This window comes from Elephas maximus, chromosome 1, assembly GCF_024166365.1.
Source record: "Elephas maximus indicus isolate mEleMax1 chromosome 1, mEleMax1 primary haplotype, whole genome shotgun sequence".
NCBI lineage: Eukaryota > Metazoa > Chordata > Mammalia > Proboscidea > Elephantidae > Elephas > Elephas maximus.
The window spans coordinates 173650310-173675364 of NC_064819.1; the positions used below are offsets into that span (position 1 = coordinate 173650310).

The 25055-nt window shown below is 37.6% G+C and overlaps 1 protein-coding gene across 1 annotated transcript in view; it reads right to left on the minus strand.

Moving 5' to 3' along the window:
- Nucleotides 1–8279: 8279 nt before the first annotated feature.
- SEC63 (SEC63 homolog, protein translocation regulator) overlaps nucleotides 8280–25055 on the minus strand; it is a 78808-nt gene continuing 62032 nt past the window's right edge. The window contains exons 16-21 of the mRNA XM_049896107.1: nucleotides 24748–24918; nucleotides 18786–18944; nucleotides 16980–17081; nucleotides 13101–13199; nucleotides 9950–10054; nucleotides 8280–9370 (exon numbers count right to left, since the gene is read on the minus strand). Of these exons, the coding sequence (XP_049752064.1) occupies nucleotides 9227–9370; nucleotides 9950–10054; nucleotides 13101–13199; nucleotides 16980–17081; nucleotides 18786–18944; nucleotides 24748–24918 (780 nt within the window). The 3' untranslated portion in view covers nucleotides 8280–9226. The remainder of the gene's footprint in view (nucleotides 9371–9949; nucleotides 10055–13100; nucleotides 13200–16979; nucleotides 17082–18785; nucleotides 18945–24747; nucleotides 24919–25055) is intronic.

Genomic DNA, 25055 nt, shown 5'->3' on the forward strand with positions numbered 1-25055 from the left:
ACACAAAGTACCAGGTTACCCCCAACGCAATGGCCAAAGATCCAGTTGCTCCTTGAAGCAGAGGCCCTCCCTGCTCCTCAAGGTAGGAGCATTTCCCAGCAAGTTTCTCTCTCTTCAGAGGTGAAATCCAAGGACTGATTGTCATGGGCCCATTGTTCATCAATTCCTCCGCAATGGATGCACATGTTAATAAATACTAGATGCGCAGGCTGAATGGGAAAGGCTTATCAGCAGCAAAATCAGGAATCTAACCTTCAAAATATTTATTCTTCTAATTCAAAATACCTGCTCAAATTTCGATTCTATAAAATGTGTCAAACAATGAGCTAGACTTCCGCTACCTCCAGAGCTCCCACTAGTGGGGAAAAGAAGCAAGTGCAAGAAACTCAGCAGCCTGCAATCAGTGCCCTGGAGATCTCAGATACGTTTTATCTTATTTATGTTGATAGGTAGCTGGAGTGCATTTCAGTAACTGCGTGGAAGCAGGGAAGGATTTGTAAGAGGAAACTTTAGTGCTGCTTGAATCTAAGCCTAACAGTCATTTCTGGAACTCCTTTCTTCACAGACAGTTATCCTCACTCTTCCTTCAGCTTGGGTCATCAGCCTTTACGTAAAAAGTAATATTTAAGCGCAAAGAAATTCTACAAGAAACAAATACTCAGACTGGTAAGAAGGCTGCTGAAAGTTAGAATTGGAGCCTCAAGCAGATCCTTTGGAAAGCTCTGTGTTAAAGGGTGAAGTGAAGGCTTCTGGCCCCACTCAGTAGAAAAAGGAATGGCGTGAAGAGAGAACGAGGAGCCTGTGATGCTATCTTGGGTGTGATCTTCCAGTTGCCGTCAAGTTTCCTCCTACTCATGTGGACCCTGTGTGTGTCAGAGTAGAACTGTGCTCTGCAGGGGAGTCAATGACTGTTTTTTCTAAAGTAGATTGCCAGGCCTTTCTTCTGAGACACCTCTGGGGTAGACGAAAACCTCCAGACTTTTAGCTAGCAGCCAGGCACGTTAACCTTTGGAACCACCCAGGGACTCTATGGGTGTGACAGAAAGTGTGATTTACACCAAATCAGAGCTGCAGAAAGGGGGCCTCACAAGCACTTAGCATGTACACATGCACACACTTTCACTAACTTCCCATGATAATGCCACCCCATGGAGGTAGCCCCAAGACTAAAATCCCAGGTTTCGTTTCTGTCCCTAAAACTCTACTTACTGGTGGAGTTGTGGATGGGTAGAAAGAAGGAGGCTTGATTTAACCAGACTATAAGGAACCTAGTACCAAATGGAAAGAAACTCTTAAAAAAAACTGACCAGGGTAGAGGAAGACTTTTTTTTTTTTTTCTTCACTCTAAAAATTAACACACTGAAACAGTCACAATTCCACTCAAAGCTCAGTTTTAGGATCATCAAACCTAAACTCAGGGGATGCTCTGCTCCTGAGGTGTCACTTCTGACATCTAGAGAAATATGTCAGTCAGCAGACTTGAAAGATGAAGAAATAATGACGTTGTGGATCACAACAATAGCTTCAGTCCCTGTTCTCAAAAGCATTTTGCTGATAATCACATTAAACCTCATCATTTCTATGACAATAGACCCAGACCAGTGTTTTGTGAGTAGGGGCGGGGTGGATGGGGCAAGATCTCCCTGGGATCGTGGGAAACAGTAACTGCAGAGTTCTGAACCCCAGGTTGGCTGTAGAGACAGCAGCAAATCTGAGTCACCTGAAAGGGGTACCTTGCCTCCTTTCAACTTGGGGCACCTCTCCCAGCATTTCTCTCTTTTCTCCCCACTCCACCCCCACCAAGAAGATAAACTGTAGGCTTTTAGAGGAATTTGGAAAGTGACATACATCATAGCCAGTGACTGGAGTCCCAAGAATGTAGCAGAGAATCAGGAAATAAAAAAGCTTAAGAAATTTTGGATGTGCTTATAAAGTTGTTAGCTGCCATCGAGTCCACCCCAGACTCATGGCAACCCCGTGCACAATGGTGTACTCCACAGAGTTTTCATTGGCTGATACTCAGAAGTAGATGGCGAGGTCTGTCTTCCTAGTCTGTCTCAGTCTGGAAGCTCCGATGAAACCCGTTCAGCAACGTAGCAACACGCAAGCCTCCCCGACAGGTGGTAGCTGCCCATGAGGTGCATTGACCAGGAATCAAACCCAGCTCTCCCACATAGAAGTCAAAATTCTACCATGATTTTAAAAAGCCATTCATTGGATTTTATTCACATGCCTTATTTTAAATCAAAATACCTGTCGGCAAATTTGCTCACCCTCCCTATACATCTGCATCATCTCTAAATGACTTTTCACAGTTAAGACAAAAACAATCTTTGCTCAAAGGATGATAAACTCATTGCCGTCAAGTCAGTTCCAATTCATAAGGCGGCCAGTAAGACTATTCAGAGAAATATTTCAGAGGTTCCTCAATTCTTTCAACCAAAGAAGGTCCAGTGACCCCCAGGGTGGGGCAACGTCTTGGGAAAAAGGACATCACTAAAAGAATGGCACGAGTCCCTGAGTGGTGCAAACAGTTAACAGGCTCAGCTGCTAACTTAAGGGTTGGAGGTTCAAATTCACCCAGAGGTGCGTCTAAAGAAAGACCTGGTGATCTACTTCTGAAGAACCAGCCACTGAAAACTCTACGGAGCAGAGTTCCTACTCTGACACACATGGGGTCGTCATGAGTCTGAACTGACTCCACAGCTGGTTAGGTTGTTTAGGCTAAAAGAATAGCAGCTATTCCCAAGGAACCAGCCTCACTTGGAGGCCAATGTGCAGTTTGTCAGGAGGGGTGCGGTTTTTCTTGGGGAGGGAGGATGGGTTTGGTTTTATAGGAGGCGTACAGAGGACAATAACAGAAATCTTTTATGGTTACAATGGGTATAGTGTTTATTTTTCAGAGACATCCATTTTTCGCTATCATACTGAATAGGTGAGATTCGACTTGGAAAATTCTGGACTTTAGTTGGGGCACAGGTAAGTGAATAATCTTCAGATGTAACATAAAATTATCTTTGAAAATAAGGTAAAACATTTGCAAGAGGTTTACATACACATTATTCTCAAGGAAGGTGTCCTGCTGGTGCCAATTTTCATTACCCCATTCCCTTTAGAATTAAGTGCTCTATAGTTTGTTGGCAACCCTGGTGGCATAGTGGCTAAGTGCTAAGGCTACTAATCAAAAGGTCAGCAGTTCAAATTCACCAGGCGCTCCTTGGAAATTCTATGGGACTGTTCTACTCTGTCCTGTAGGGTCACTATGAGTTGAAATCGACCTGACGGCAGTGGCTTTTTGCAGGGGGTGGGGGGGATACAGCAGTTAAGTGTTCAGTAGCTAACCAAAAGGTTGGCAGTTTAAATCCACCAGCCACTCCTTGGAAACCCTATGGGGCAGTTCTACTCGGTCCAAAGGGTCGCTATGAGTTGGAATCGACTCGATAGCAAAGGGGTTAGAGCCCTGGTGGCACAGTGGTTAAGAGCTTGGCTGCTAATCAAAAGGTCAGCAGTTCGAATCCACCAGCCACTCCTTGGAAACCCTACGGGGCAGTTGTACTCGGTCCAAAGGGTCGCTATGAGTTGGAATCGACTCAACAGCAAGGGGGTTGGAGCCCTGGTGGCAGAGTGGTTAAGAGCTTGGATGCTAATCAAAAGGTCAGCAGTTCGAATCCACCAGCCACTCCTTGGAAGCCCTATGGGCAGTTCTACTGTGTCCCTTGCAGCCGCTATGAGTCAGAAACAGCTCAACAGTAATGGGTTTGGGTTTTTTATGAGTTGTAAATAGAGGTATTGGGTTATGTTGGATTCCAATTGTTGGGAGATAATTTTCCATGAGTCTCTTGCGTTTCTGCACCCCTTGCGAGCAGAGGCACTGACAGCTTTTGTTCCAGACTACCTTCTCAAGGATGTCTGTATACCCAAAGGCCTTAAAAGAGAGAGACAATGCCTCCCTCCCAGGCAGGGGGCAGATTTGTTTGCTGTCCAGGATAATAAAGGCTGGGCAGGTTTGTCTGCAAGCCCTTTAAAAAATTAGGTTCCCTAGGCTTGGGTTCCTCAGCTATGGGGCAAACCCACTGTATGTACAACATCCAGCTGGGCCGCTCCCACACCTGTTCCCCATGGAACTTTGGGGAGCAGATGACAACACACAGCTCACGCAGCCTGCTGTGCCTCTGACCTGGGAGTCTCCTGTCTTCTCCCAACATCCGTGACACTGTGGCAGGTTAACTTGTTAGTTAGAAAAGTAAAAATCTCGAAACTTTCACAGTTCTTACCACCACCACCTATCCAAAAAAAATCAAATTTTGTAGAATAAAAGGATTTCTGTATCCTACCTGGCTGCTCACCTCTCTCAAGTGATTCTAGTAAAATGAATAAATATGAATTGTCTTCTAGAGTTTGTTGCAAAGGGTCTTAATTTCTCCAGCCAGAAAACCTAGAAGTAAACTTAATATATTAAAGGACACATGTAAGAAAGATAAAGGTTAGGGGGGAATACAAAGGATTAAGGGGAAGAAGGTAATCCTAGAAGGTGCATATAGAAATAAATTACATAGCATTTCTTTAATCTTGGTTCTTAGTCCCACAAAAGGGCACCCATATTTCCTGCTCTTCATAGGTATTATATCTTCAAATTAAACCATTCTTTTGCTGAGGAAAATTACAGCCCTGTCGCCCCCTACTGGAGCCAGGCTGGAAACTACAGGAAAATAGTCAAGGTTGCCCTTCATGCAATCAGCTCACACCTCTGTATGTGGTGTCTACTGCTGCCACTGCTCAGCGTAAACCTTGAGTGTTCTGCAAGGTTAAGAGGAGCATAACTCCCTCTGCAAACCCAGCCTGACAGTTCAATGCTGAACACAGGGCAGTGCTTCCTTTATACAAGTGCTCAAAAGAGAGTAGAGTCCTTTGCACACTGATCTTTAATTCATGGCAGCCACCAACTGCAGGAACCATTAACAGCTGTAGCCTTTGCTTAAAGTGCCAGCAAGTCACCACTAGCACCTCTGCCCTCACTGGCCCACTCCCTTCCATGTTAACAGGTACTTAGGGCAGCCTAGAACCTTCCCTCATCTATTAACCCCACCACCAGACCTACTCAGCTCCATCTCAAAAAGGACCACTCTGCTCCTGGGGACTAATCCCAGGGCTGGACACAAGTAAACACCAACACTTCCAACCCCAGCAAAGTACACCATTTTGTGATCTCAATGTCACAAAGCACTGGTGTCCAAATGTTTTGATCACACACCCAAATCAACAAAAATATATATAATGCACCAATAAATGTATTATTTATTTATAAATTAAGTGTACAATTGTACAATATATTATGTACATTATAAAACACACAAAAATAGAAATTTTAAAAGGATGAGATTAAATACAAATAACCATTTTAACATTTTCCCAGTGGATTGATCATCTGCGTACACCCAGGATATATACACCCCTGCCTGAAGCTGCTGCCCTAAAGCGTCCCAATGATTACTGTATTTGGATTTTTAGCTCAGGTTACAGAAAAATGTACAAGGTCACAGTTTTTTTCTTTTTCTTTCGGTTCTGTAAAATAGCCCTGGCATCAAGTTTAAATGTGTGATGATGCCTGATGCTAACTTGAGACATACTTGAACTAATGGCTACACAGCTGGTAAATGTCACATCATGGTTCACTGATAGTTGTTACACTTTAAGGCAGACTAAGTAGGGGATTTCATGGAGTTGAGGCAGAATACCAAAAAACCCACTGCTGTCAAGTCGATTCCGACTGATAGCGACCCTATAGAAGAGAGTAGAACTGCCCCATAGAGTTTCCAAGGAACGCCTGGCGGATTCGAACTGCCGACCTCTTGGTTAGCAGCTGTAGCACTTAACCACTATGCCACCAGGGCTCCCTGAGGCAGAATACTTGGGGTAAAAATGCTTTAAAGAAACATTTAAAAACAAAGGATGAGGACTGGCATATTTCCTTAAAAAACCAACAAATTAAATAGCTAAAAAAAACCTAAAAAAAAAAAATTTCTCTGTCTACAGTGGAAAGACAAAAGGCATCTCAAACAATGGCTGTCAGCCAAGGCAAATGGTTTAAAATGGACTGCCATATCTTCCTGCCCTAATACCGCAGTGGGTCCTTAAAAACGCCAACTCTCGGATTTTTATAGCCCCAGTATCCAATCAGAGCCAGGCACATAGAAATCCAGTATGTGATGAATGATGAACCCCTCAAAAAACATGCAAGGTGCTGAATTACATTTGAAATCAGAATTGTGACTGAAGAAAACTCCATTATCTGGTTTTGATTAGCTGAAGCAAGTAACTGGATAAACGTGGCCAGAGAGCCTCTTTACGTTCCTCAAACACATTCCCTTCCAGTTCCACATCAGCCATTTGGTACCCACCCCCTCTACTTCTACCTGCAGCCTGAGCCTCCCACACTCAGAGGGCTCGCCCTTCTCCACCCCTCAGTGCAAGCTGGGAGCAGTAAAGTAGAGTACAAGGTATTATTCTATACAAAGGGCCTTATTCGATGTGCTCCTTAGTTTTTTTTTAAAAAGTACACAAAAATTTAAAAGAAAGGACATAAACATCTGAGATTGAGATATGAATATGGAAAACACATTGTTGCCTCAATCATCAGGTTTTAGAATGCTAAAGTTTAAAACTACTATACGTAAACGTTCACTTGAAGCTCAATAAAAGTTAATAAAAAAAAAAAAAAAAAACTTACCCCATACCCCACTCTAAATAAATCAGACTCTCTGGTGTTGGAAAAAAAAAAAAAAAAAACTACTATACTTTCAATTGTAACTGAGTGTCCTTATGGAAGACTATTTTTTGTCTTAATATGTATTTCACCTATTGAAAGAGGTAAAAATATTACACATTTAAGTACTTAATTTCATAAATAGCCAGTTCCATTTTGTATACACACCATGTTTTTAACTATATGCTCGCTCATCTCTTCTGTTGACAAAATATTACGATTTCTTGATGAAAACAAAACTGAAACTGCCCTCAGTAAGAGTTCCCATTAGATTAAAAGCAGGCCAGGGTAAATTATTAAATCTCATTCCAGAGAAAGAAGGGATGCAGAGTTCAGAGATTTGCTAGAGAGATGAGAAACAAACTGAGGGCTCAGTCCTTCCATTATCGCAATACGGGAAGGGGTACCTAAAGTACTCATTAGAGGACAATTTATTTTATTTGGTTGGGAAGTATGCAGACACCCCCACAAAGGGCAAAGCACAACAGGATTGGCGGAGGTAGCAATTGTCTAACACTGTTTTTTAAGCGCTGTGGTGAGTTATTAAGTTGTGAAGTCATCCTTTCCAGTGAGTCCTAAAAACCAAAAGAAGCCAGTTGTTTGGAAGAACTTGTAAAGCCTCTTTAAAACAAAATACCCACTGAGAAAAGAAAACAGTCTTCTTAAAAAAAGTACCTATTAAGAAAACCAGGAACTGTGCATACTACAGATTGCTTTATTTCTAAGTGAAATTTTTAACACTTTCCTTGACTTTTTGCCACAGGTGTGTTTTCTGTGACCTCTCATTTCACTTGATGCCTACCTCTCTGCCCTCACACTTATGGGACCAGCAGCTGCCCTGATGCACACTGACTGGAGCTTCACAGCAAAAACTTGACTCAAACATTAAACCTACCATCTCCTTGTAAAATGAAGCAGATGGAACAGCCTCCTGCTTGCCAAGAAAGGGTTTCACTCACAACTTGAAAAAGAAAAGCAGGTGATCACAAGTTTCCAATGAAAGAACTGCTTTGACCATTTGATAGGAATTATCGCATCCTAAATTTAGAACCCAAAAAAACCACTCATGTTTTGATTTTTTTTTTTTCAGAGGATTTCTCATGTTTTGGTAATTTTGAATGTAAATTAGCAACCTTTTACTTAAACAAGGTCACAAATTAGTATCCCAATAGTACTATGACCTATGGAGATTTTGATAGGGGTAGATTATCACCATCAGTCCTATAATATGACATATTTATGCTTCCTTGCTATCTAGTAATAAAAATATTCACCTTGCCTCAATGATTCATCATGTACACATTTCTACTCTTTAGAAACACTATCCTTCCAGGTTGCACTGCAGTTAGGGACTCCCTCCCAATCGCGGGTTTTTCTACGCTATACTGAAATAGCAGTCACCCCAGTGGTAACGTATAATGTTACTAAATTTTTACTTGAAAAATAAAAGAGTGAATTGCCCTATTTATGTCCTTTCTCTGGGAGTAAAAAGACACACACCATTACAAACATAAAATGAATCAAACTTCTATTTTATTGACAGGAGTCCAAAATGAATACAAAAAACACCTCCTTTGCATGTTTTGTTTCATTTCCCTTAAAAGGCTTCTGATAGAGTCAAGTAGATTAAAAGCTAAGAATGTATTTCAGCTTTTATAGTGAATCTTTTTAAAAAGGTTTAATAACATAAGTCACCAACATCAGAGAACATATGGTCCCACGATCACTTTTAGACCAACAGCCTATCAAAAGAATAAAACCTTGCACTGGTCTGCTAAAATAGAGGATTAAAAATGTTTTAAACCATTAAAAAGCCATTTTTATAACCTGTGTGATAACTCTGGCCAATTAAGAAAAGGAAAATACCAAAATGTAGCCCTCTATATTATGTGGAATGTGAGAGAATGCCAACTTATGACCAAGGCAGGTAAAAATAAAAGGTTTAAAGCCATGGATGGAGCTGTTATAAATATTCTTGTATCACCACAAAATGTCAATAAATGAATAACAGAGTTTATCAAGAGGTTGAAAACTTGAGCAGATGTTACTTAAAACACAATTTGTGGTGTTTATCATACCTTACTGTTTGCCAAAACTAAAGCTGAATGAAGAAAAGTTGCTTCTTTGTAAGTTGTTTTTCATGTACCTTTACTTTTACTGGGACCATAAATTGATCAGATGATACATAGCCCACACTTCTGGACAGTTATAACAAAGGATTTATTATCGTTTGCAGAAGAAATAAATGCACCATCCCATACTTGAAAGGCTTTAACAAGCCTTAAGCATTTTTCAGGTTGTACCAAGGCACCGCCACTGCCTAGTTATATTATGCATCCATTTCTAATTTCTAGGAAAGAAACTAATACCTTCCTCAACATCAGTTCTGCACTGCTTCTGGTTTATTACACACTTCCAAAACAGCAAAAATTTGCAAATATTGTGGTCCATTCATAGTACTGCTTAGTCATCATCTTCCTCTTCCTCTTCTTCTTCCTCAAAGCTATCTTCGAAGCCCTCGCTGTCCTCCTGGTCTTCATCCCCCTCTATTGCTGTATCCCACTGTGGATGATTCTCTGGCACAGGCTTGGCCTCATGAACTTCCAACTATAAAGAAGAATTAAATGTAGACATCAGAAGTTTGGGGAGGAATAATGGAAGAAATACCTGGTAAATAAAAGATTTTCTTTGACCACAGCAATTACAAAGACATAGATTTCATGGGTGCAACTCTAATTTAATACATTCATTTGCATCCCAGAAATGTAACAGGTAAATCTACTAACATGTAAATGTAGTTTAATTTCTAACATAGTTTGATATTTTGATTTTACAGAAGTTATGCTATTTAAGACTTTAAGTTTATTATTAAGAGTAGCCCATCAAGTGTGTCATTTATAAACTATTAAATGATCTCTTTTTCCTTCTATTACTCTACGTTTCAAAGCCAGAGATGCTTCCCTACTATAAAATCAAACCAAACCCATTGCCATCGAGTCAATTTTGACTCATATCGACCCTAGAGGACAGAGTAGAACTGACTCATAGAGTTTCTGAGGAGCGGCTGGTGGATTCAAACTACTGACCTTTTGTTTAGGAGTCAAGCTCTTAACTACTGCCCGCCAGGGTATAGTAGGCAGTTATTCAAATAGACAACCATACTTATTCAAGAGTCTCTATTCCTACCTTCAATGGCTTAATCTGATCCAAACCCATATAGGAGTCTGATCTCAGAAACACTGTATACTGGTAATTTCCAGGCTTGCCTGGTGCAGGGAACTTCAATTCTACCTAGAAGATAAAATCAACACTTGATCTGTATTTAAGGAAACCAAAGGAGAAAACAATAGCTCACTCCTAAAATTGAGACCAAATTATTTAATAGCTAGGTGTTTACTCAGATGATATAGGGAGTCCTAACAAATGTTACAAAAGTCATAATCACTTCCCCTCCCCCCAAAAATGAAGGTATATAAAAATCTAAATAAATGAAATTATATAATTAATAAAACAGGAGACTTCACAAGGCAGAAGATAATTCTTGCTAAATTTTCTTATTTCCAGGATAAGCCTAATGGCTTAAAAGGTCAAGAAGGTATTTTTATCTCCCATCAAATCACAAAGTTCAAATAAAAACAACAACAAACTCTTAGGAGATTTCTCTTGATATAATCCCACTTAGACAAAGGAAGAAAAATGACATTTGGATGGTTCTGGTGATCTGCCTCCAATCTCCAAATTCAGATTTTTTAGCAAAGATTATATATTAATACATGACACTAGAAGAAATCATGGGAAATCTTTTTCTTTTTTTTTAACTATAACACAAAACCTAGATGCCATAAAATAAAAGATTATACTAAACTACACTACATAAAATAGACGAGCAAATATTTATATTTATGACTGGTAAAAGCCACCATAATAATAGTAAAATAAATTGGAGAAAAATATATGCAACTTGCATCACAACGGGTTGATTTCCTAACACAAGAAAATTTGTCCCCAAACCAACAAAAATTAACAATGGTTAAGAACAGACAGAAAAGGAAACATGACTCAAACACACGGAAAGATGTTCAGTTTTACTTTTAAGAGAAATGCAAAATTAAAACTCCAGTGAATACAACTAGCACAGTAAAAACTGATTCAGGTAAGGACATATGCTAAAATGAATAGTCAGACTGCTGGAGAATATGATATTCACACAATGCTCAAATATCATCCCACAGATTAGAGAAGAAAAAATATCTTCACAATAGATAAAAAGCCTTAACTAAATGGTCAACCTTAATATCACCAGTGTGGGGCAAACTGATAACATGTAACCCTGATGTGATACACTAAGGAAGACACATCACCTATGTAGTATTATTGCCCATAATATTTAATTAATCATGAGTAACCATTGAGACAAATACAAACTGAAGGATATTCTATAAAACATTTTGCCTGGACTCTTCAAAAATGTCAATGACATGAAAGATTAGAAAAGAAAAAGGCCAAGGATATGTTCTAGACTAAAGAGGCATGACAACCAATTGCAATGTATGACCCTTGACTGGATCCTGAATTAAAAAAAAAAAAAAATTAAAACATACAGGGTGGAATATTTGGGGAAATTTGAAGATGGACTACACATTAGATAATAATACACCATTGCTCAATTTTCTGAGTACAATAATTATATTGTGCTTAGGTAGGAGAAGGCCCTTGGATAAGAGATACACGCTCAAGTATTTAGAGGTATAATGTCACAATGTCTACAAGACCTCAAACAGTTCAGGGGGAAAAAAACGTGTGTGTGTGTGTGTGTACACATACAGAGAGAAAGAGAGATAAAACAAACACGGCAAAATGGTAACAACGGTGAATCTAGGTGAAAGGTATATATGGGTTCATGGTACTGTGCTTCTACGGATTTGAAAAATTTTTAAATAAAAGCTTACACTGAGGAAGCATTTTCCACCTTCCTGATCAGCAATGACATTCAAATGTCTGACAACACACTGAAAGGCTACAGCATACTTAGACATTCATTCCCTCTATGGAGAAACACCTAGCAATATCTATTCAGAACTACAAATGTACATAGCCTCTGACCTACCAATTCTACCTCTGTGAATTTATCCTACAGGTTATGTTTGCACATGCACAAATGACAAGCATGGTTACTCCCTGCAGCAAAAGACCAGGAACAACTTGCCAGTCCACTAAATAGGGGAGCGCTAAATAAACAATAGTACACCCAAACAAGAGAATAACACGCAGCTGTAAAAGCAAATACGGAAGTTTTTTACATACTAACATGGAACAAATTCTGAGTTATATTATTGAGATAAAAAGTTAAGGTGCAGAACAGAGTATATGCTATGTTTTGTGTAAAACTGGGAAAAATACACATATGTAGTTGCTTGCTATCTGTATATAATATAATATGTAGAATACATAAAAGTTTGATAACATTTATGGTCTCCAGGAAGGGGAATGGGTGACTGGGAGACAGTGTACAAGATTTCTCACTGTATGCACTTTTCCATCTTCTGAAATGTTAAACAAGGTGAATGTATTACCTATTCAAAAATATCTGACTTTTAAATAAAATGAAATTACTCTGTCAAAGAAATATTCTTAAGTGTCAAATAAATAAACAACACTAAACTTCTTCACATTTACCACTTGATTATAAAGGAAAAAAACATACACAACAACTTCTGTGATTAAAAATAAACATCACATAGCTATCTTGAAATTCAAAAGCCTTGGTTTTGTCCAGAGTGCAAGCAGACAGAACCATCTCCGTAGAAATGATTACACATTAAAAAAAAAAAAAAATCAAGAAGAAAAACAAAAAACAGAGAGCAATTCCCAAGGGTAAAATACATTCATCACAATGCTACATTAATGATGTCAATAGTGGACAATGCTGTGCAACCAAAAATTCCACTGAAAAGAATCTGAATCACCAGGTCTTAGATCTTTTTCTAAGACAAACAGTATAAAACCTAGCACTAATCCAATGAGGAGAAAAATCAACTGTTTGCAAATTATCATTAAATTCTACAGAAGAAAAAGTACATGTTCTTAGGCACTAACAAGTGAAAACTCCCCCAAATACATGGAGAAGAAGTTTTTTAAAAGCTGACCAAGTCGCCTACCTTTGACAAATCAGTACTTTATAAATTTCCAATGAACACCCCCTCACAACTCAGAGAACAGTTACAAAATATCCTAACAAATAAAATGCAAAAAACCAAATATGGGAAAGATTTTACGAAGCATCATGATGGTGAAATGTACATGTTTAAAAACAGAAATAATATTGTTGAATAATTACCTCTTCAGTATCTTTTAGTGTACACACATGATATGGCATAGATATCAATGTCTGTTCCTTCCTGTCTGCGATATAAAGCCACCACCATTCTTGTTTTTCCTGGGAAGAAAAAAAAAAAGCATAAATAATCAGAACTGTGAAGCACAGTTCTGGCTTACCTAACTCTAAGGATACTACAAGCATTGCTTAGTGCTATACGCCTAGCACTGACCTGATACAAAACAGGTGTTCAAAAAATACTCACAGAATGAATAAATCATTCTTAACTATCTGTAGATCTGCTCCTCAAAAGAACTCTGTATAAACAATTTTAGGGGTTTCGATGGCCCCTTAAAGCCTATCGATGGGCTTCCATATTAAAAACCCCTGATTTACCTTAATTAAGTGGTAACATAGTCTAAAAAGGAAAAACACATAAACTATTAAAATATCATCCAGTAAATCTTAGTAATGTTACCTAGTAATATGCAAAGCCAGAAAGTAGGTGTGGAAGAAACCTGAGCAGACAAATCAGAAACCAATACATTAAAACATTTTACTCATAAAAGAACATCTTAGATTCTAACAGCCTATTCATACCTTTCATGGCACATGATATTAATAACCTTGGCATTTCCAGTTTTAGTTCACAAAAAATTAGAAACAGAAAAGGAATTGAGCACAAGAACTGCCACCAGAATAGAGAATGACAACAGGGAGGAAAGAGAACAAAGACAAAAAATTACAGAAATAAAATAATAGATTTTAAAAAATATTTAGAAGGCCAAGCCATCTGGAAGCACCAAACCTCAGTGTGCTCACAGTCCACTGCTGGATTACAGCATGTGCCAGTAACCGTTCAGTCATTCTCTGTTTAAGAATGAGGTGGGCAAGGTATCTTTCCAAAATGGCTTAAAGAAAAATATTTTGGAGCTAAAAATAAAATGTATTCTAAATACTCATTTAACTAAAACAATACTATTCTAAATTCTCAATTATCTAAAGTAAGGTTAAATTTTTTTTTTAACTGAAAACAGTTCCATAGGGACAATACGTTTTAAACCGAAATCACTGTAGTTTCTATTTTATTTTAACCATCAGAGGTTAAAATTTCGTTTATTATCTAATAATGCTACACCAAAGGCAACCAAAAGCTCTTCTGTTTAAACACCTTACACTACAAAGCACTGCGACATCAATAAGCCTTATAAATAAATCATAAGTGTGGGATGATATGAATGTGAGCAGCACCGAACAAGAAAATTAAATTCTGTTTAAGTCTTAGATTTACCCAAGAGTTAAGACTATCATAGTGGGTATATTTGTATATATATGTTTGTTTATGTGTGTATTTGAGCACACACACAAGTGTGTAAAAACATACTGGACTCAGAATGGAGTATTAATACCTGGGCTTTAGAGCAATAGTTGGCAAACTTTTTCTGTAAAGGGCCGGAGAATAGTTTTAGTCTTTGCAGGTCATAGAGTCTCTGTATCAACTAGTCAACTCTGTCATCACAGCACAAAAAATAGTAAGTGTTCTGCCAACACCTGTTTAAGAGTCACACAGACCTGGGTTATTTAGTCTCTCTAAACGTCGGTGGTTCCCTCCTCCGTTAAATAATGAATGCCTACTTCAGGCTGTGTTGTGAAAATGAAATAATACAGGTAAAATACACATTAGAATGCCTAACACATATAAGTACAATAAATGATAGCTGTGATTATTAGTGAAATGAGAGACATTATTATTAAAGTGATTCTGACATTTCATTGTCAAAAACATCATTACCAAAACACGTATGTAGTAATATAAACATCACAGGGATATGTTCAAGAATGCACATTTTTTCTTTCCCTCCCAATTGGAGAATGCCTTTCTCCCCCAAGCAGTTTGAGTAAAATGAGATTCATTCAAGAAACACTTGCTAAGATCCTAGTGAATACCAACAATGGCACTGCACTTGTGCCTAGGCTCTCTGACGCACGTGTTGAGAGACAAAGGGATGTTCTACCATGAGTTATATGCACTTTAAAACAATGTTTTATAACATTCCCAACAATTCTTCACATACTAAATATAATAAATGATTTTTAATAACATGTAAATTAATTATTAATATAAAACTTTAATTTAGGTGGGTAGCTCGGTAGTTAGGTAGGTACATGGAAAGTGTTATGGACTGAATTGTGTCCCCAAAACATATGCTGAAGTCCTAACTTCAAGTACCTGTGAATGTGACACCATTTGGAAATAAGGTTTTTCTTGTTATGTTAAGGAGGTCATGAATGGGTCTGAAACCTAATTCACTCTAAGTAGTAGTGTCTTATAAAAGGGGAAAACAGACATGGAAAGACACACACAAGGAAGACACCATGTGAAGATGCAGGCAGATGAACCTATGAACCCAGGAACACCAAGAACTGCCAGTAGCTACCAGAAGCTAAAAGACACAAGGACTTCCCCTGCAGCCAACACCCTGAATTCAGACTTCTAGTCACTTGAGCTATGAGAAAATAAATTTCTGTTCTTTAAAGTCACCACGTGCGGTATTTTATTATGGTGGCCCTAGGAAATTAAGAAAGGAAGACAGAGCGGTGACGTTAGGAAGTGCCTAAATAAATTTTGTCTGAGAGAGAGTACTTTGAGATGTTCACCAAACCATGCAGATGTAGATTACATTAGAAAAAGGCAATTTCACTTTCAAAATATTCTAAGGGAGTGAATACGTCCTTCACTTAGGAACTAAGCATGGTCCCAAATGAAACTGTTACATGGATACAAATTATGCAGCTTATAGTATTCCGTGTCACTTTTTAAACCAATCTCTCAGTAGAATTTATTCACTTGATTTCAGGAGGCTTAATGTTGGCAGACTACCTCTGCAACAGGCAGAACGCCCCTTAACAAGCGGGCTGAAGTTCAGAACGCCCCAGCCTTAAGCTGGGATCCTGGGCAGATTTCTCTCCATGTCAAAATTGTCTGTGCAGAGATTTATTTATTTATCATTTATTATTAGGAAAGCCAAATTATTTAGCAATTTGCCATAAGCAGTCCCCAGCAACTCTGGATTGACATTCTAGAATAGAAAGCAAACTTATACATGAAATCATCTGCCAAACATGAGTGGTGTGCAGAAGGTCTATGACAAAGCCGTGAAGCAGTCTGGAAGCAGTTTCCCTAAATAAAGGTAACCAGCTCTTCGCCTATGCTCCACAGACTCATCCTCAAAAGCGAAATGTCAAGGGAACCCCAAACTAGTCTGAAAGACAAACAACACAGTCTATCAAAAGATCAAAAGTTGGGCAGGCCATGACCACAAAGTAAACAAAGATAAGGGAACAAATGGCACTGTAATGATCTGTCCTGAGCTTGGAGATCAGCCACGCTCTTCATTCTTACTGAATGTTGTTCAGGCTGAGAACACAGCTGGTTCCACAGCCATGTGCTCACCCGTTTCCATGGACTGGGTCAATTACCAGAGTCAGAGCAGGTCTACTGGCTCCAGGTGCCAGTATAGGACCCTTTGAGAAAACTCATGGAGAAAATTTAAGAATTTCTTTCATCGTATTTAAAAATTGGTAGGGGAGAGAGATTCACAGGTCAAGCAGGCAAAGACAAGATATGCATTTGTCTGATGACGACTGCCTGAACTTGTAATGGGAAGTCATCATTAAGTACAACCCCCAGTAATCTGGGCACAGAAGATACAAACACAGGAAGCCACAGAAATACTTAAAAATTAACAATCCCACATTGTAATGTATCTTTTAAAAATGAGACCTGTCAAGAATAGACCACATTTAGTGTACTTAAGCTAGTTCACACCACAGAGAGCTAGAGGGCAAACAGAAATATCCAAGAACATGAACGGAAGAAGGATAGCACTAGGAACTCACCTCAGGAAAGTAAAGACTATAAACAGGATGCGTTATCTTTGATTTGGTTTCCAGCAGAGCTCTCTCCTTTCGCTGAATACTCTGTTGTAATTCTTGCCACTCCTAGTAAAGAAAAAATTAAAATATCTGAAATCAAGTATGTTTACTATCACTCTGAGGAGTTCTCATCTTCCTCTAGGTATTACTCCTGACAATGCCAGTTAAGGTTAGAATGAGTTCAGTCCCACAAATCTGACCATTTCCCTGCTCAAAACTTATAATCACTGTTTTTATAAATCAGTCTAGCCCCTTTAGCATGAACTACTCAGCCATTTATGATCTGACCCTGGCCTGCTTCCCCAGTCTTTTGTTACTGCTTTCCTCCTTGCACCTTTTATCCTAGTCATTTCAAACTACTTACACTTCTCTGAACTCACCAAGTTGTTTCACTTCTAAACCCTGTTTGGAAATTCTGTTTTTCCGCCTGGCAAATTCCTACTCATTATTCTTTCAGGAATAACGTCTGAACATGTGTACAGCCTGCTATAAATGTCACTCTACCTGAGGACTGAGGTGATCACTCTCTCCTCTGTGCTATCACTGTACCTTGTGTAAATGTAGACAATCTATTACGTACTATAATGTTTATCTGTAAGTCTGTCTTCCCCACCAGCCTACAAATCATTCCGGGGCAGGAACTGTTTCACGGTGCTTGCCATGTGACAGATAATGAATAAATTATTTGCTGTATTATTGGTCACCTGTTAAACCTGTTAAACCCTATGAGTCACCCTCTACTAATCCTAATATACACAAACAAGAATATGTTAACATGTTCCCAAATGTGAGGCTGTGGAAGTAATTTCTCCACAGGTTTTAATTTCCTGGCCATCAATTTAATGCCTGAAGTAAAAAAAAAAAAAAAAAAAAGCCAAGTCCTAGCAACTGCTAAAAACAAAGCCTTATTTATTTATTAATTACCACTGCCAAGGATGGGTGCAATATTTCTTTACACTTTATTTCTTCTATCCTTTGCCCTTTACGTTTTCTTTTTGGCCTCTCCTTTCACCTCAGAGGTTATTCAGGGGACCCCTCTTTCTCTCCCAAACCACAGGGGTTACTTTTAGATCAATGGCCCAATCAAAAAGAATAATACTGTCAAAGAAATTGCTGATCAGTTTACAGTTCCTTTGCAGTTTAAGCTTCCCTAAGGATCATTATTTGTCTACCAAACACATTCTTCTCCACAGCCCTTCCATAAATCATGTGAAACTTAATGCCATGCAATGAGATTTTTTTTTTCTATACTCTATACCCTCTTTTTTTATACCCTCACTCACTATCCTAATAAATTCCTTAGAGACATCCTCTGTCCTTAATATCTTATATATTTCTTGAAACAAAGTGGCATTCTGTAAATATTTGCTTTTCCCTTAACCAACTTGACATAGCATAAACAGTAATGTTTCTTTACCCTAAATGTCACCTGGAACTTGCTACCTATTTCACAACCCACCTTCCCTTATTCATGTTTTCAGAAATATCTCTACATCTTAAAAATCCCTTAGAGATCAAACTGACTACCTCAGATCCAGGTCCTACTCTTTCTCTCAATTTAAGATTTAAGAAAATCAGGATTTCTAATCTTTGTTAGAAACAATTTTAATTTATAGCTTTGACTATTATCTCTGAAAAAATTCTTTACAAAGTAATATATTAAGAACTATTGTAAAATACGCTAGTATTGTTTAAGATAAGCCAACAAACAACAAAACCTAGAACAATCATCAGAGTTATAATTCAATTATTTAAACCCTTAAGTCTTACTGCTTCATCATCTTTGTTTTGCTTTTCATCTTGCTCTCTATCAGAGTCTCTGTCACTACCATCATCTTTTTCACTTTGGGAATCTCTATTGGTTTCTTCTTCTTCAGAATCACTGCCTTTGTCGGATACTTCTTCTTCATCTTCCTTTACTACAGCTTCCTAAAAGGAAAAACCAACCATAAAAAGTTCTAAATATCTCAATGCGTACATATCATTCTGAGTCCCTGAAGCTAAGTTACCGTGATTATAACTATACTGGTCCAGGTTACAATTTCACTATTCATACAGAATTTCTTTTAATTATAGAAATTCTCATTTATAAAGATGTGGGAGTCCGACTGAAGACGTTAACATTTGCTTTTTGTCTACTATGATTTTATTCATTCTTCACAGTTTCTAAAACAAAAATATTTTATTTCTATCTGCAAAGCACGCTACCACAATGGCTAAAATGGCTCATCTTTCAAAAACGTCAATTATACAGTACATTTTATCTGTGGAGGGAAAATGAGAAGTTTATTAAAAAAAAATACTGCTTTAAGAGTTTAGTATCATTTTCTAATAACTGACAGGGTATAATACAATAAGGAAATCCAATGTCTCAGGCAAAATATTCTCCTATCTCAAGAGGAAAAAGAACAGCAAATTAAATGCCAAGGAAGTAAATAATAAACACCAAAAATCAATGACAAAGTAAGTAGATACACAAAAAGGAAGCTGAAACAAAACCAAAAGTTGGTTCTCTGAAAAGATCAAAAAAAAACCTTGGCAAGACTGTTCAAGAGAAAAAGAAAACACAAATTACCAATATTAGGAATAAAAAAGAAGTCATCAATATAGATCTAACATATTAAAAATAAAAGATGTTATGAAAAATTTGATAGAAGAAATGAACAAATTCTCTGAAAACATACGTAAAAATGGTGTGGGGATGGTGTTTGACCTCCTTGAACTTCATAAGGGGGAAGGTGAACCAAGATCAACAGCCCAAGGCTGATTCCCATGAGGCGGAGGTAAGACATCTCTCTCTGCCATCTTTACCACTTCAGACACCAACGGTCCCTCCCACAGCACTCTCTACTTCTCTGCTGGGTTCCATTACTCATTATAATGGCCACACAGAACTCACACACCACACTCGCGATTATGGGATTTATTAGGGCTCAAGGCAGATCTTTTTACTAGTTTGGTTTAAACTTTTTAAATCCAACAATATGATTCACCACATTTACAGACACAAGAAAAATAACATGATCAACTTAATAGATGCAGAAAAAGCATTTAATAAAACGCAACACTTGCTCATAAAAAAAATTATCAGCAAAATAAGAATAGAAGGGAAACTTCCTTAATCTGGTAAAATGTTTGCTTTCTCCTTGAGGTCGAAAAGAAGATAAAGATGTCTGGCATCATTACTTACAATCAGCATTATACTGAAGGTTCTAGCCAGTACAGTAAGAAAGAACGGGAGAACGAAAGAACAATTGAATGAACAAAAGAAAGAACATAAAAATTGAGAAGAAAAAAGTAAAGCTGTCTTTATTCACAGAGGGTATGACTGTGTAGGTAGAGAATATTTTTATAAATATCTACAAATACATAATTAAAATTATAGTATCAATTTATCAGGACTCCTTGTTACAAAGACAATATTTAGAAAGCAACTATAGTTCTATATACCACTAACAAACACTAAAGAATAATTTTTTTTTTAATTTCTTTTACAATAGCACCAGAAAGCATCAAATACCTAGGAGTAGATTTAATGAAAGCTGTGCCATACAGCTATCACTGGAAATTAAAAAACTCTGCTGAGAAAAATTAAGGAAGATCCAATTAATGAAGATAAGCCTTGATTACGAGTAAAAAGACTCAATACTGTTAACAAGTCAATGTCCCCATATCAAACCATAGATTCAATGCAATACCAATATAAATTCTAGCAGTTTTTGGTGGAAACTGTCAAACTTATTCTAAAATGTGTCTGGAAATACAAACGAACTAAAATAGTAGAGACACTTTTGAAGACATAAAATAAGAGTTGGAGGACTGTTCAACATCAGAAAATCAATCAACAGAATACATCACAGCAACAGAACTAAGGAGAAGAGCCACATGATCCTCTCCAAGGATACAGGAAATAATAAAATCCAACACCCTTTCTTGATGAAAACCCAAAAGAAGATTGGAATAGAAGGGAAATTCAGTATGATTTGGGGCATATATGAAAAGCTAACAGCCAACATTACACTTAATGGACAAAGACTGAGAGCTTTCCCCTTGAAATCAGGAACAAGACAACAGGTACCCGCTCTGACCACTTCTATTCAATACTGTATTAGAAGTCCTAGCCAGAGCAATAAGACAAAAAAAAGAAATAAAAGGTATCCAGATTGGAAAAGAAGTAGTAAAACTATTTCTATTTGTGGATGATATGATCCTATACATAGAAAATCCCAAAGAGTCCACAAGAAAACTTCCAGAGCTAATAGAGGAATTTAGCGAAGTACAGGACACTAGGTCAACAAACAAAAACCAGTTGGGTTTCTACACACCAGAAATGAGAAATCTGAATGGGAAATTAGGGAAACAATTCCATTAACTTCATCTAAGAGAATAAAATACTTGGGAATATATCTAATCAGGGGTGTGAAGGACTTATACAATGAAAACTATAAAGCACTGCTGAAAGAGAGTAAAGGGGACTTAAATAAATGGAAAGATGTTCCATGTTCATGGATTGGAACACTTACTATTGTTAGCATATCAATATTACCCAAAGTGATCTATAGAGTCAACGCAATTCCAATCAAAATTCCAACAGCCTTCTTTACAGAAATAGAAAAACTAAACCTCAACTTTACAGGGAATAGCTAAAGCAATGTTGAAAGAGAAGAACAAACTAGGAGAACTCGCACTTCCTGATTTTAAAACATACAATACAGCTATGGAGCCCTGGCGGTGCAGTGGTTAAGAGCTATGGCTACTAACCAAGAACTGCCTATGGGGCAGTTCTACTCTGTCCTAAAGGGTCACTGAGTCGGAACTGACACAATGGCAATGGTTTTTGTTGTTGTTTTTTGGTATATAGCTACAGTAATCAAAACAGGCCATCACTGGTATAACAACAGACACACAGACCAATGGAATAGAACTGAGAGTCCAGAAATAAACTGACACATCTATGGCCAACTGATTTTTGACAAGGGTGTTAAATCCATTCGATGGAGAAAGAAGAGTCTCTTCAATAAATGGTGCTGGGAAAAATGGATTTCCACACACAGAAAGATGATACAGGATTCATGCCTCATACCATATACAATAACAAAATTCAAAATGGATTAAGGAATTAAATGTGAAAACTAAAACCATAAAATTTTTAGAAGAAAAAGCAGGTGCAACTCTTGTCAGGCCTTGCTTTTAATGATGGATTATCTATTATAATAACAGAAGCACAAACAGCAAAAGACAAAATAAATAAATGGAACCTCATAAAAATTAAAAACTTCTGTTCATCAAGATTTCAGAAAAAAAGAAACCATATTATCTGACAAGAATCTAACAACCAATACACATATAAAACTTTGACAACAACAAAAACACAAATAACCCAATCATAAAATAGGCAAAGAGCTTAAATAGACATTTCATCAAAGAGGATATTCAAATGGCCACCAAACACTTGAAAAGATGCTCTCAGCATCATTAGCCATTAAAAAACCAAAAAAAAAAAACCACCAGGGTTTCCCACCATTAGCCACTAGAGAGATGCAAATCAAAACCACAATGAGATATATTTTACTCCCACTAGGATGGCTAAGACTAAAATAATAATAATAATAACAACAAAATAGCAAATGTTGAGGATGTGGGGAAACTGGAACCCTTACCTATTGCTGGTGGGAATGCAAAATGGTACAGCTGTTGTGGAAAACAGTGTGGTGGTTCCTCAAAAAACTAAAAATAGAACTACCATATGATCCAGCAATTCCACTCCTAGGTATATACCCAAAAGAAAGCAGAATCTCAGAGACTTGTAGGTCAATGTTCATTGTGCACTATTCACAATAGCCAAAAGGTAGAAACAACCTAAACGTCCACCAGCAGATGAATGGATAAAATGTGGTACATACATACAATGGAATACTACTCTGCCAGTAGGAGAAATGAAGTCTTGATACACGCTTCATTTATGGATGGAGCTTGAAGATACTATGCTGACTGAAATAAATTAATCACAAAAGGGCAAATATTGTATAATCTCACTTATATAAAAAGATAAGAACAGGCAAATGTATACAGAACAAAAAGGGGGGCTAACAGTGATGGAAAATTCGCATTAAGGGAGGGTTGCACAGCCCACAGAAGCTGACTGGCAAAAGTTCTGTGACAGATGTATTTACAACAATGACAAAAAAAAAAAAGAATAGCTGTTGAGGCTGCTTATGTACATTCAAATACTTCATGGGATTTGGTTCCTTGGTTTGGAGGTTCAGGGTCACGGTTTCATGGGATACCCCAGGAAACTGTCCTAATAACAAGTTTAGAGATTCTGTTCTACCTCCTAGTTTGTTGCATAGTGCCTGGGGGTCTTAAAAGCTTTCAAGTGGCCATCCAAGGCACAACAATTGATCTCTACTCACCTAGAGCAATAGAGGAAGGAGTATCAGGAATAGGAGGAGAAAATGGAATGTGTGGACAACTGCCTTCATGAACAACTGGCTCCTTTACCAGGAGACCAGAAGAACTGGATGGTGCCTGGCTACCATTATTGAACATCTTGATCAAAGACTCTATAGAAGAATTCTAATCAAAAGTGGGAAAACACAGAACAGAATTTCAAACTCTCAGGGACTCCAGACTTCCTGGAGCCATGAACCCCTGAAACTATTGGCCTGAGATAATCTTTAAAACTTAAACCAAAAATATCCGTGAAGTCATCTTAAAACCAAACAATAGTTTACCTTAATTAGTAAAAAATGTCTGCCTTGAGCATATGCTCTTTTAACAACTATCTATATGGAATCAAACTGATAACAACAACTGGAAAGATTAGATAGGAACCTTAGGGAGTGCTTAATTTATGTTAATGAGGGAGGAACAACTAAGAAAAGGAGACTGAGAATGGTTGCACAACTGGAAAAATGTAAGAAATGTCTCTAAGTGATATACATAGAAGCTGTTGCAATGGTACATGTTTTGCTGTGTATATCCAACAACAAAATTAAAAAAAAAAGTGTTGGAGGACTTGCTCTAACATATTTCAGTACTTAACATAAAACTAAGTAAGTAACACAGTGTGGCATCCAGGACAATGGCTAAAATAAAAAAGACTGTAAAACCAGTGTTGGTGAGAATGTGGAGCAAATGGACTCAAACTTTGCTAGCAGGAGCATAAAATGGTACAGTTTTGGAAAACTGGCTCGTTCAATGAAGTTAGCTATCTACCTATCTTATGACCCAGCAATTTCACTGCTAGATATATATCCAAGAAAAATTAATGCATATGTTCACAAAATAACATGTACAAGAGTAATCAAAGCTCCTTTGTTCATAACAGGCAAAAACTAGAAACACAAATGTCTGCCAATCACAAAACAAATAAATTGTGGTATGTTCATAAAATACAATACTACACACATAAAAAAAGGACTACTGCTACACAAAATACAGGTGAATGTGGCAGACATAATGTTCAGCAAAAGCAGGCAGGCATAAAATGATTCCATTTATATTCAGTTTAAGAACAGGCAAAACTAATCTATGGTGATTAGTCAGAATAGCAGTTGAGGGTGGGAAAGGTAGATGGAGTGGTTACGGACTGGGAAGGGACACAATGCAGCAGGGTTTCGTGGGTACAGACATATGTAAAACTTCAGGAGCTATACACATTAAGACTCGAGTATTTTAGTATATGTATGTTATACCTCAATAAAAATAATAATGATAATAATAAACTTACACTTCCAACGACTCCATTTGCCTGCTTTTGTTTCTGTTGCTTTGACTGTGGTAATGGCACAGGTGTAGGTTTTTTTTTTAAAGGCTTCTTTTTTTTTGATTTAGCAGCTTTCTTCGGTCCTTTACTCTTCTGTTGCCATCCTCCTTTTGCCCTGTTCTTGTTAGCATCACCCTGATGTGAATCACAACAACCATACACACTTACAAGTAATATAAACAGGTTCATCTGGAAGTCATGAATAGTTTTTAGATGGAAATTGTTAAACTCAATGTTTTCATAAACTTAATTAATTACTCCCCTACAGCAAC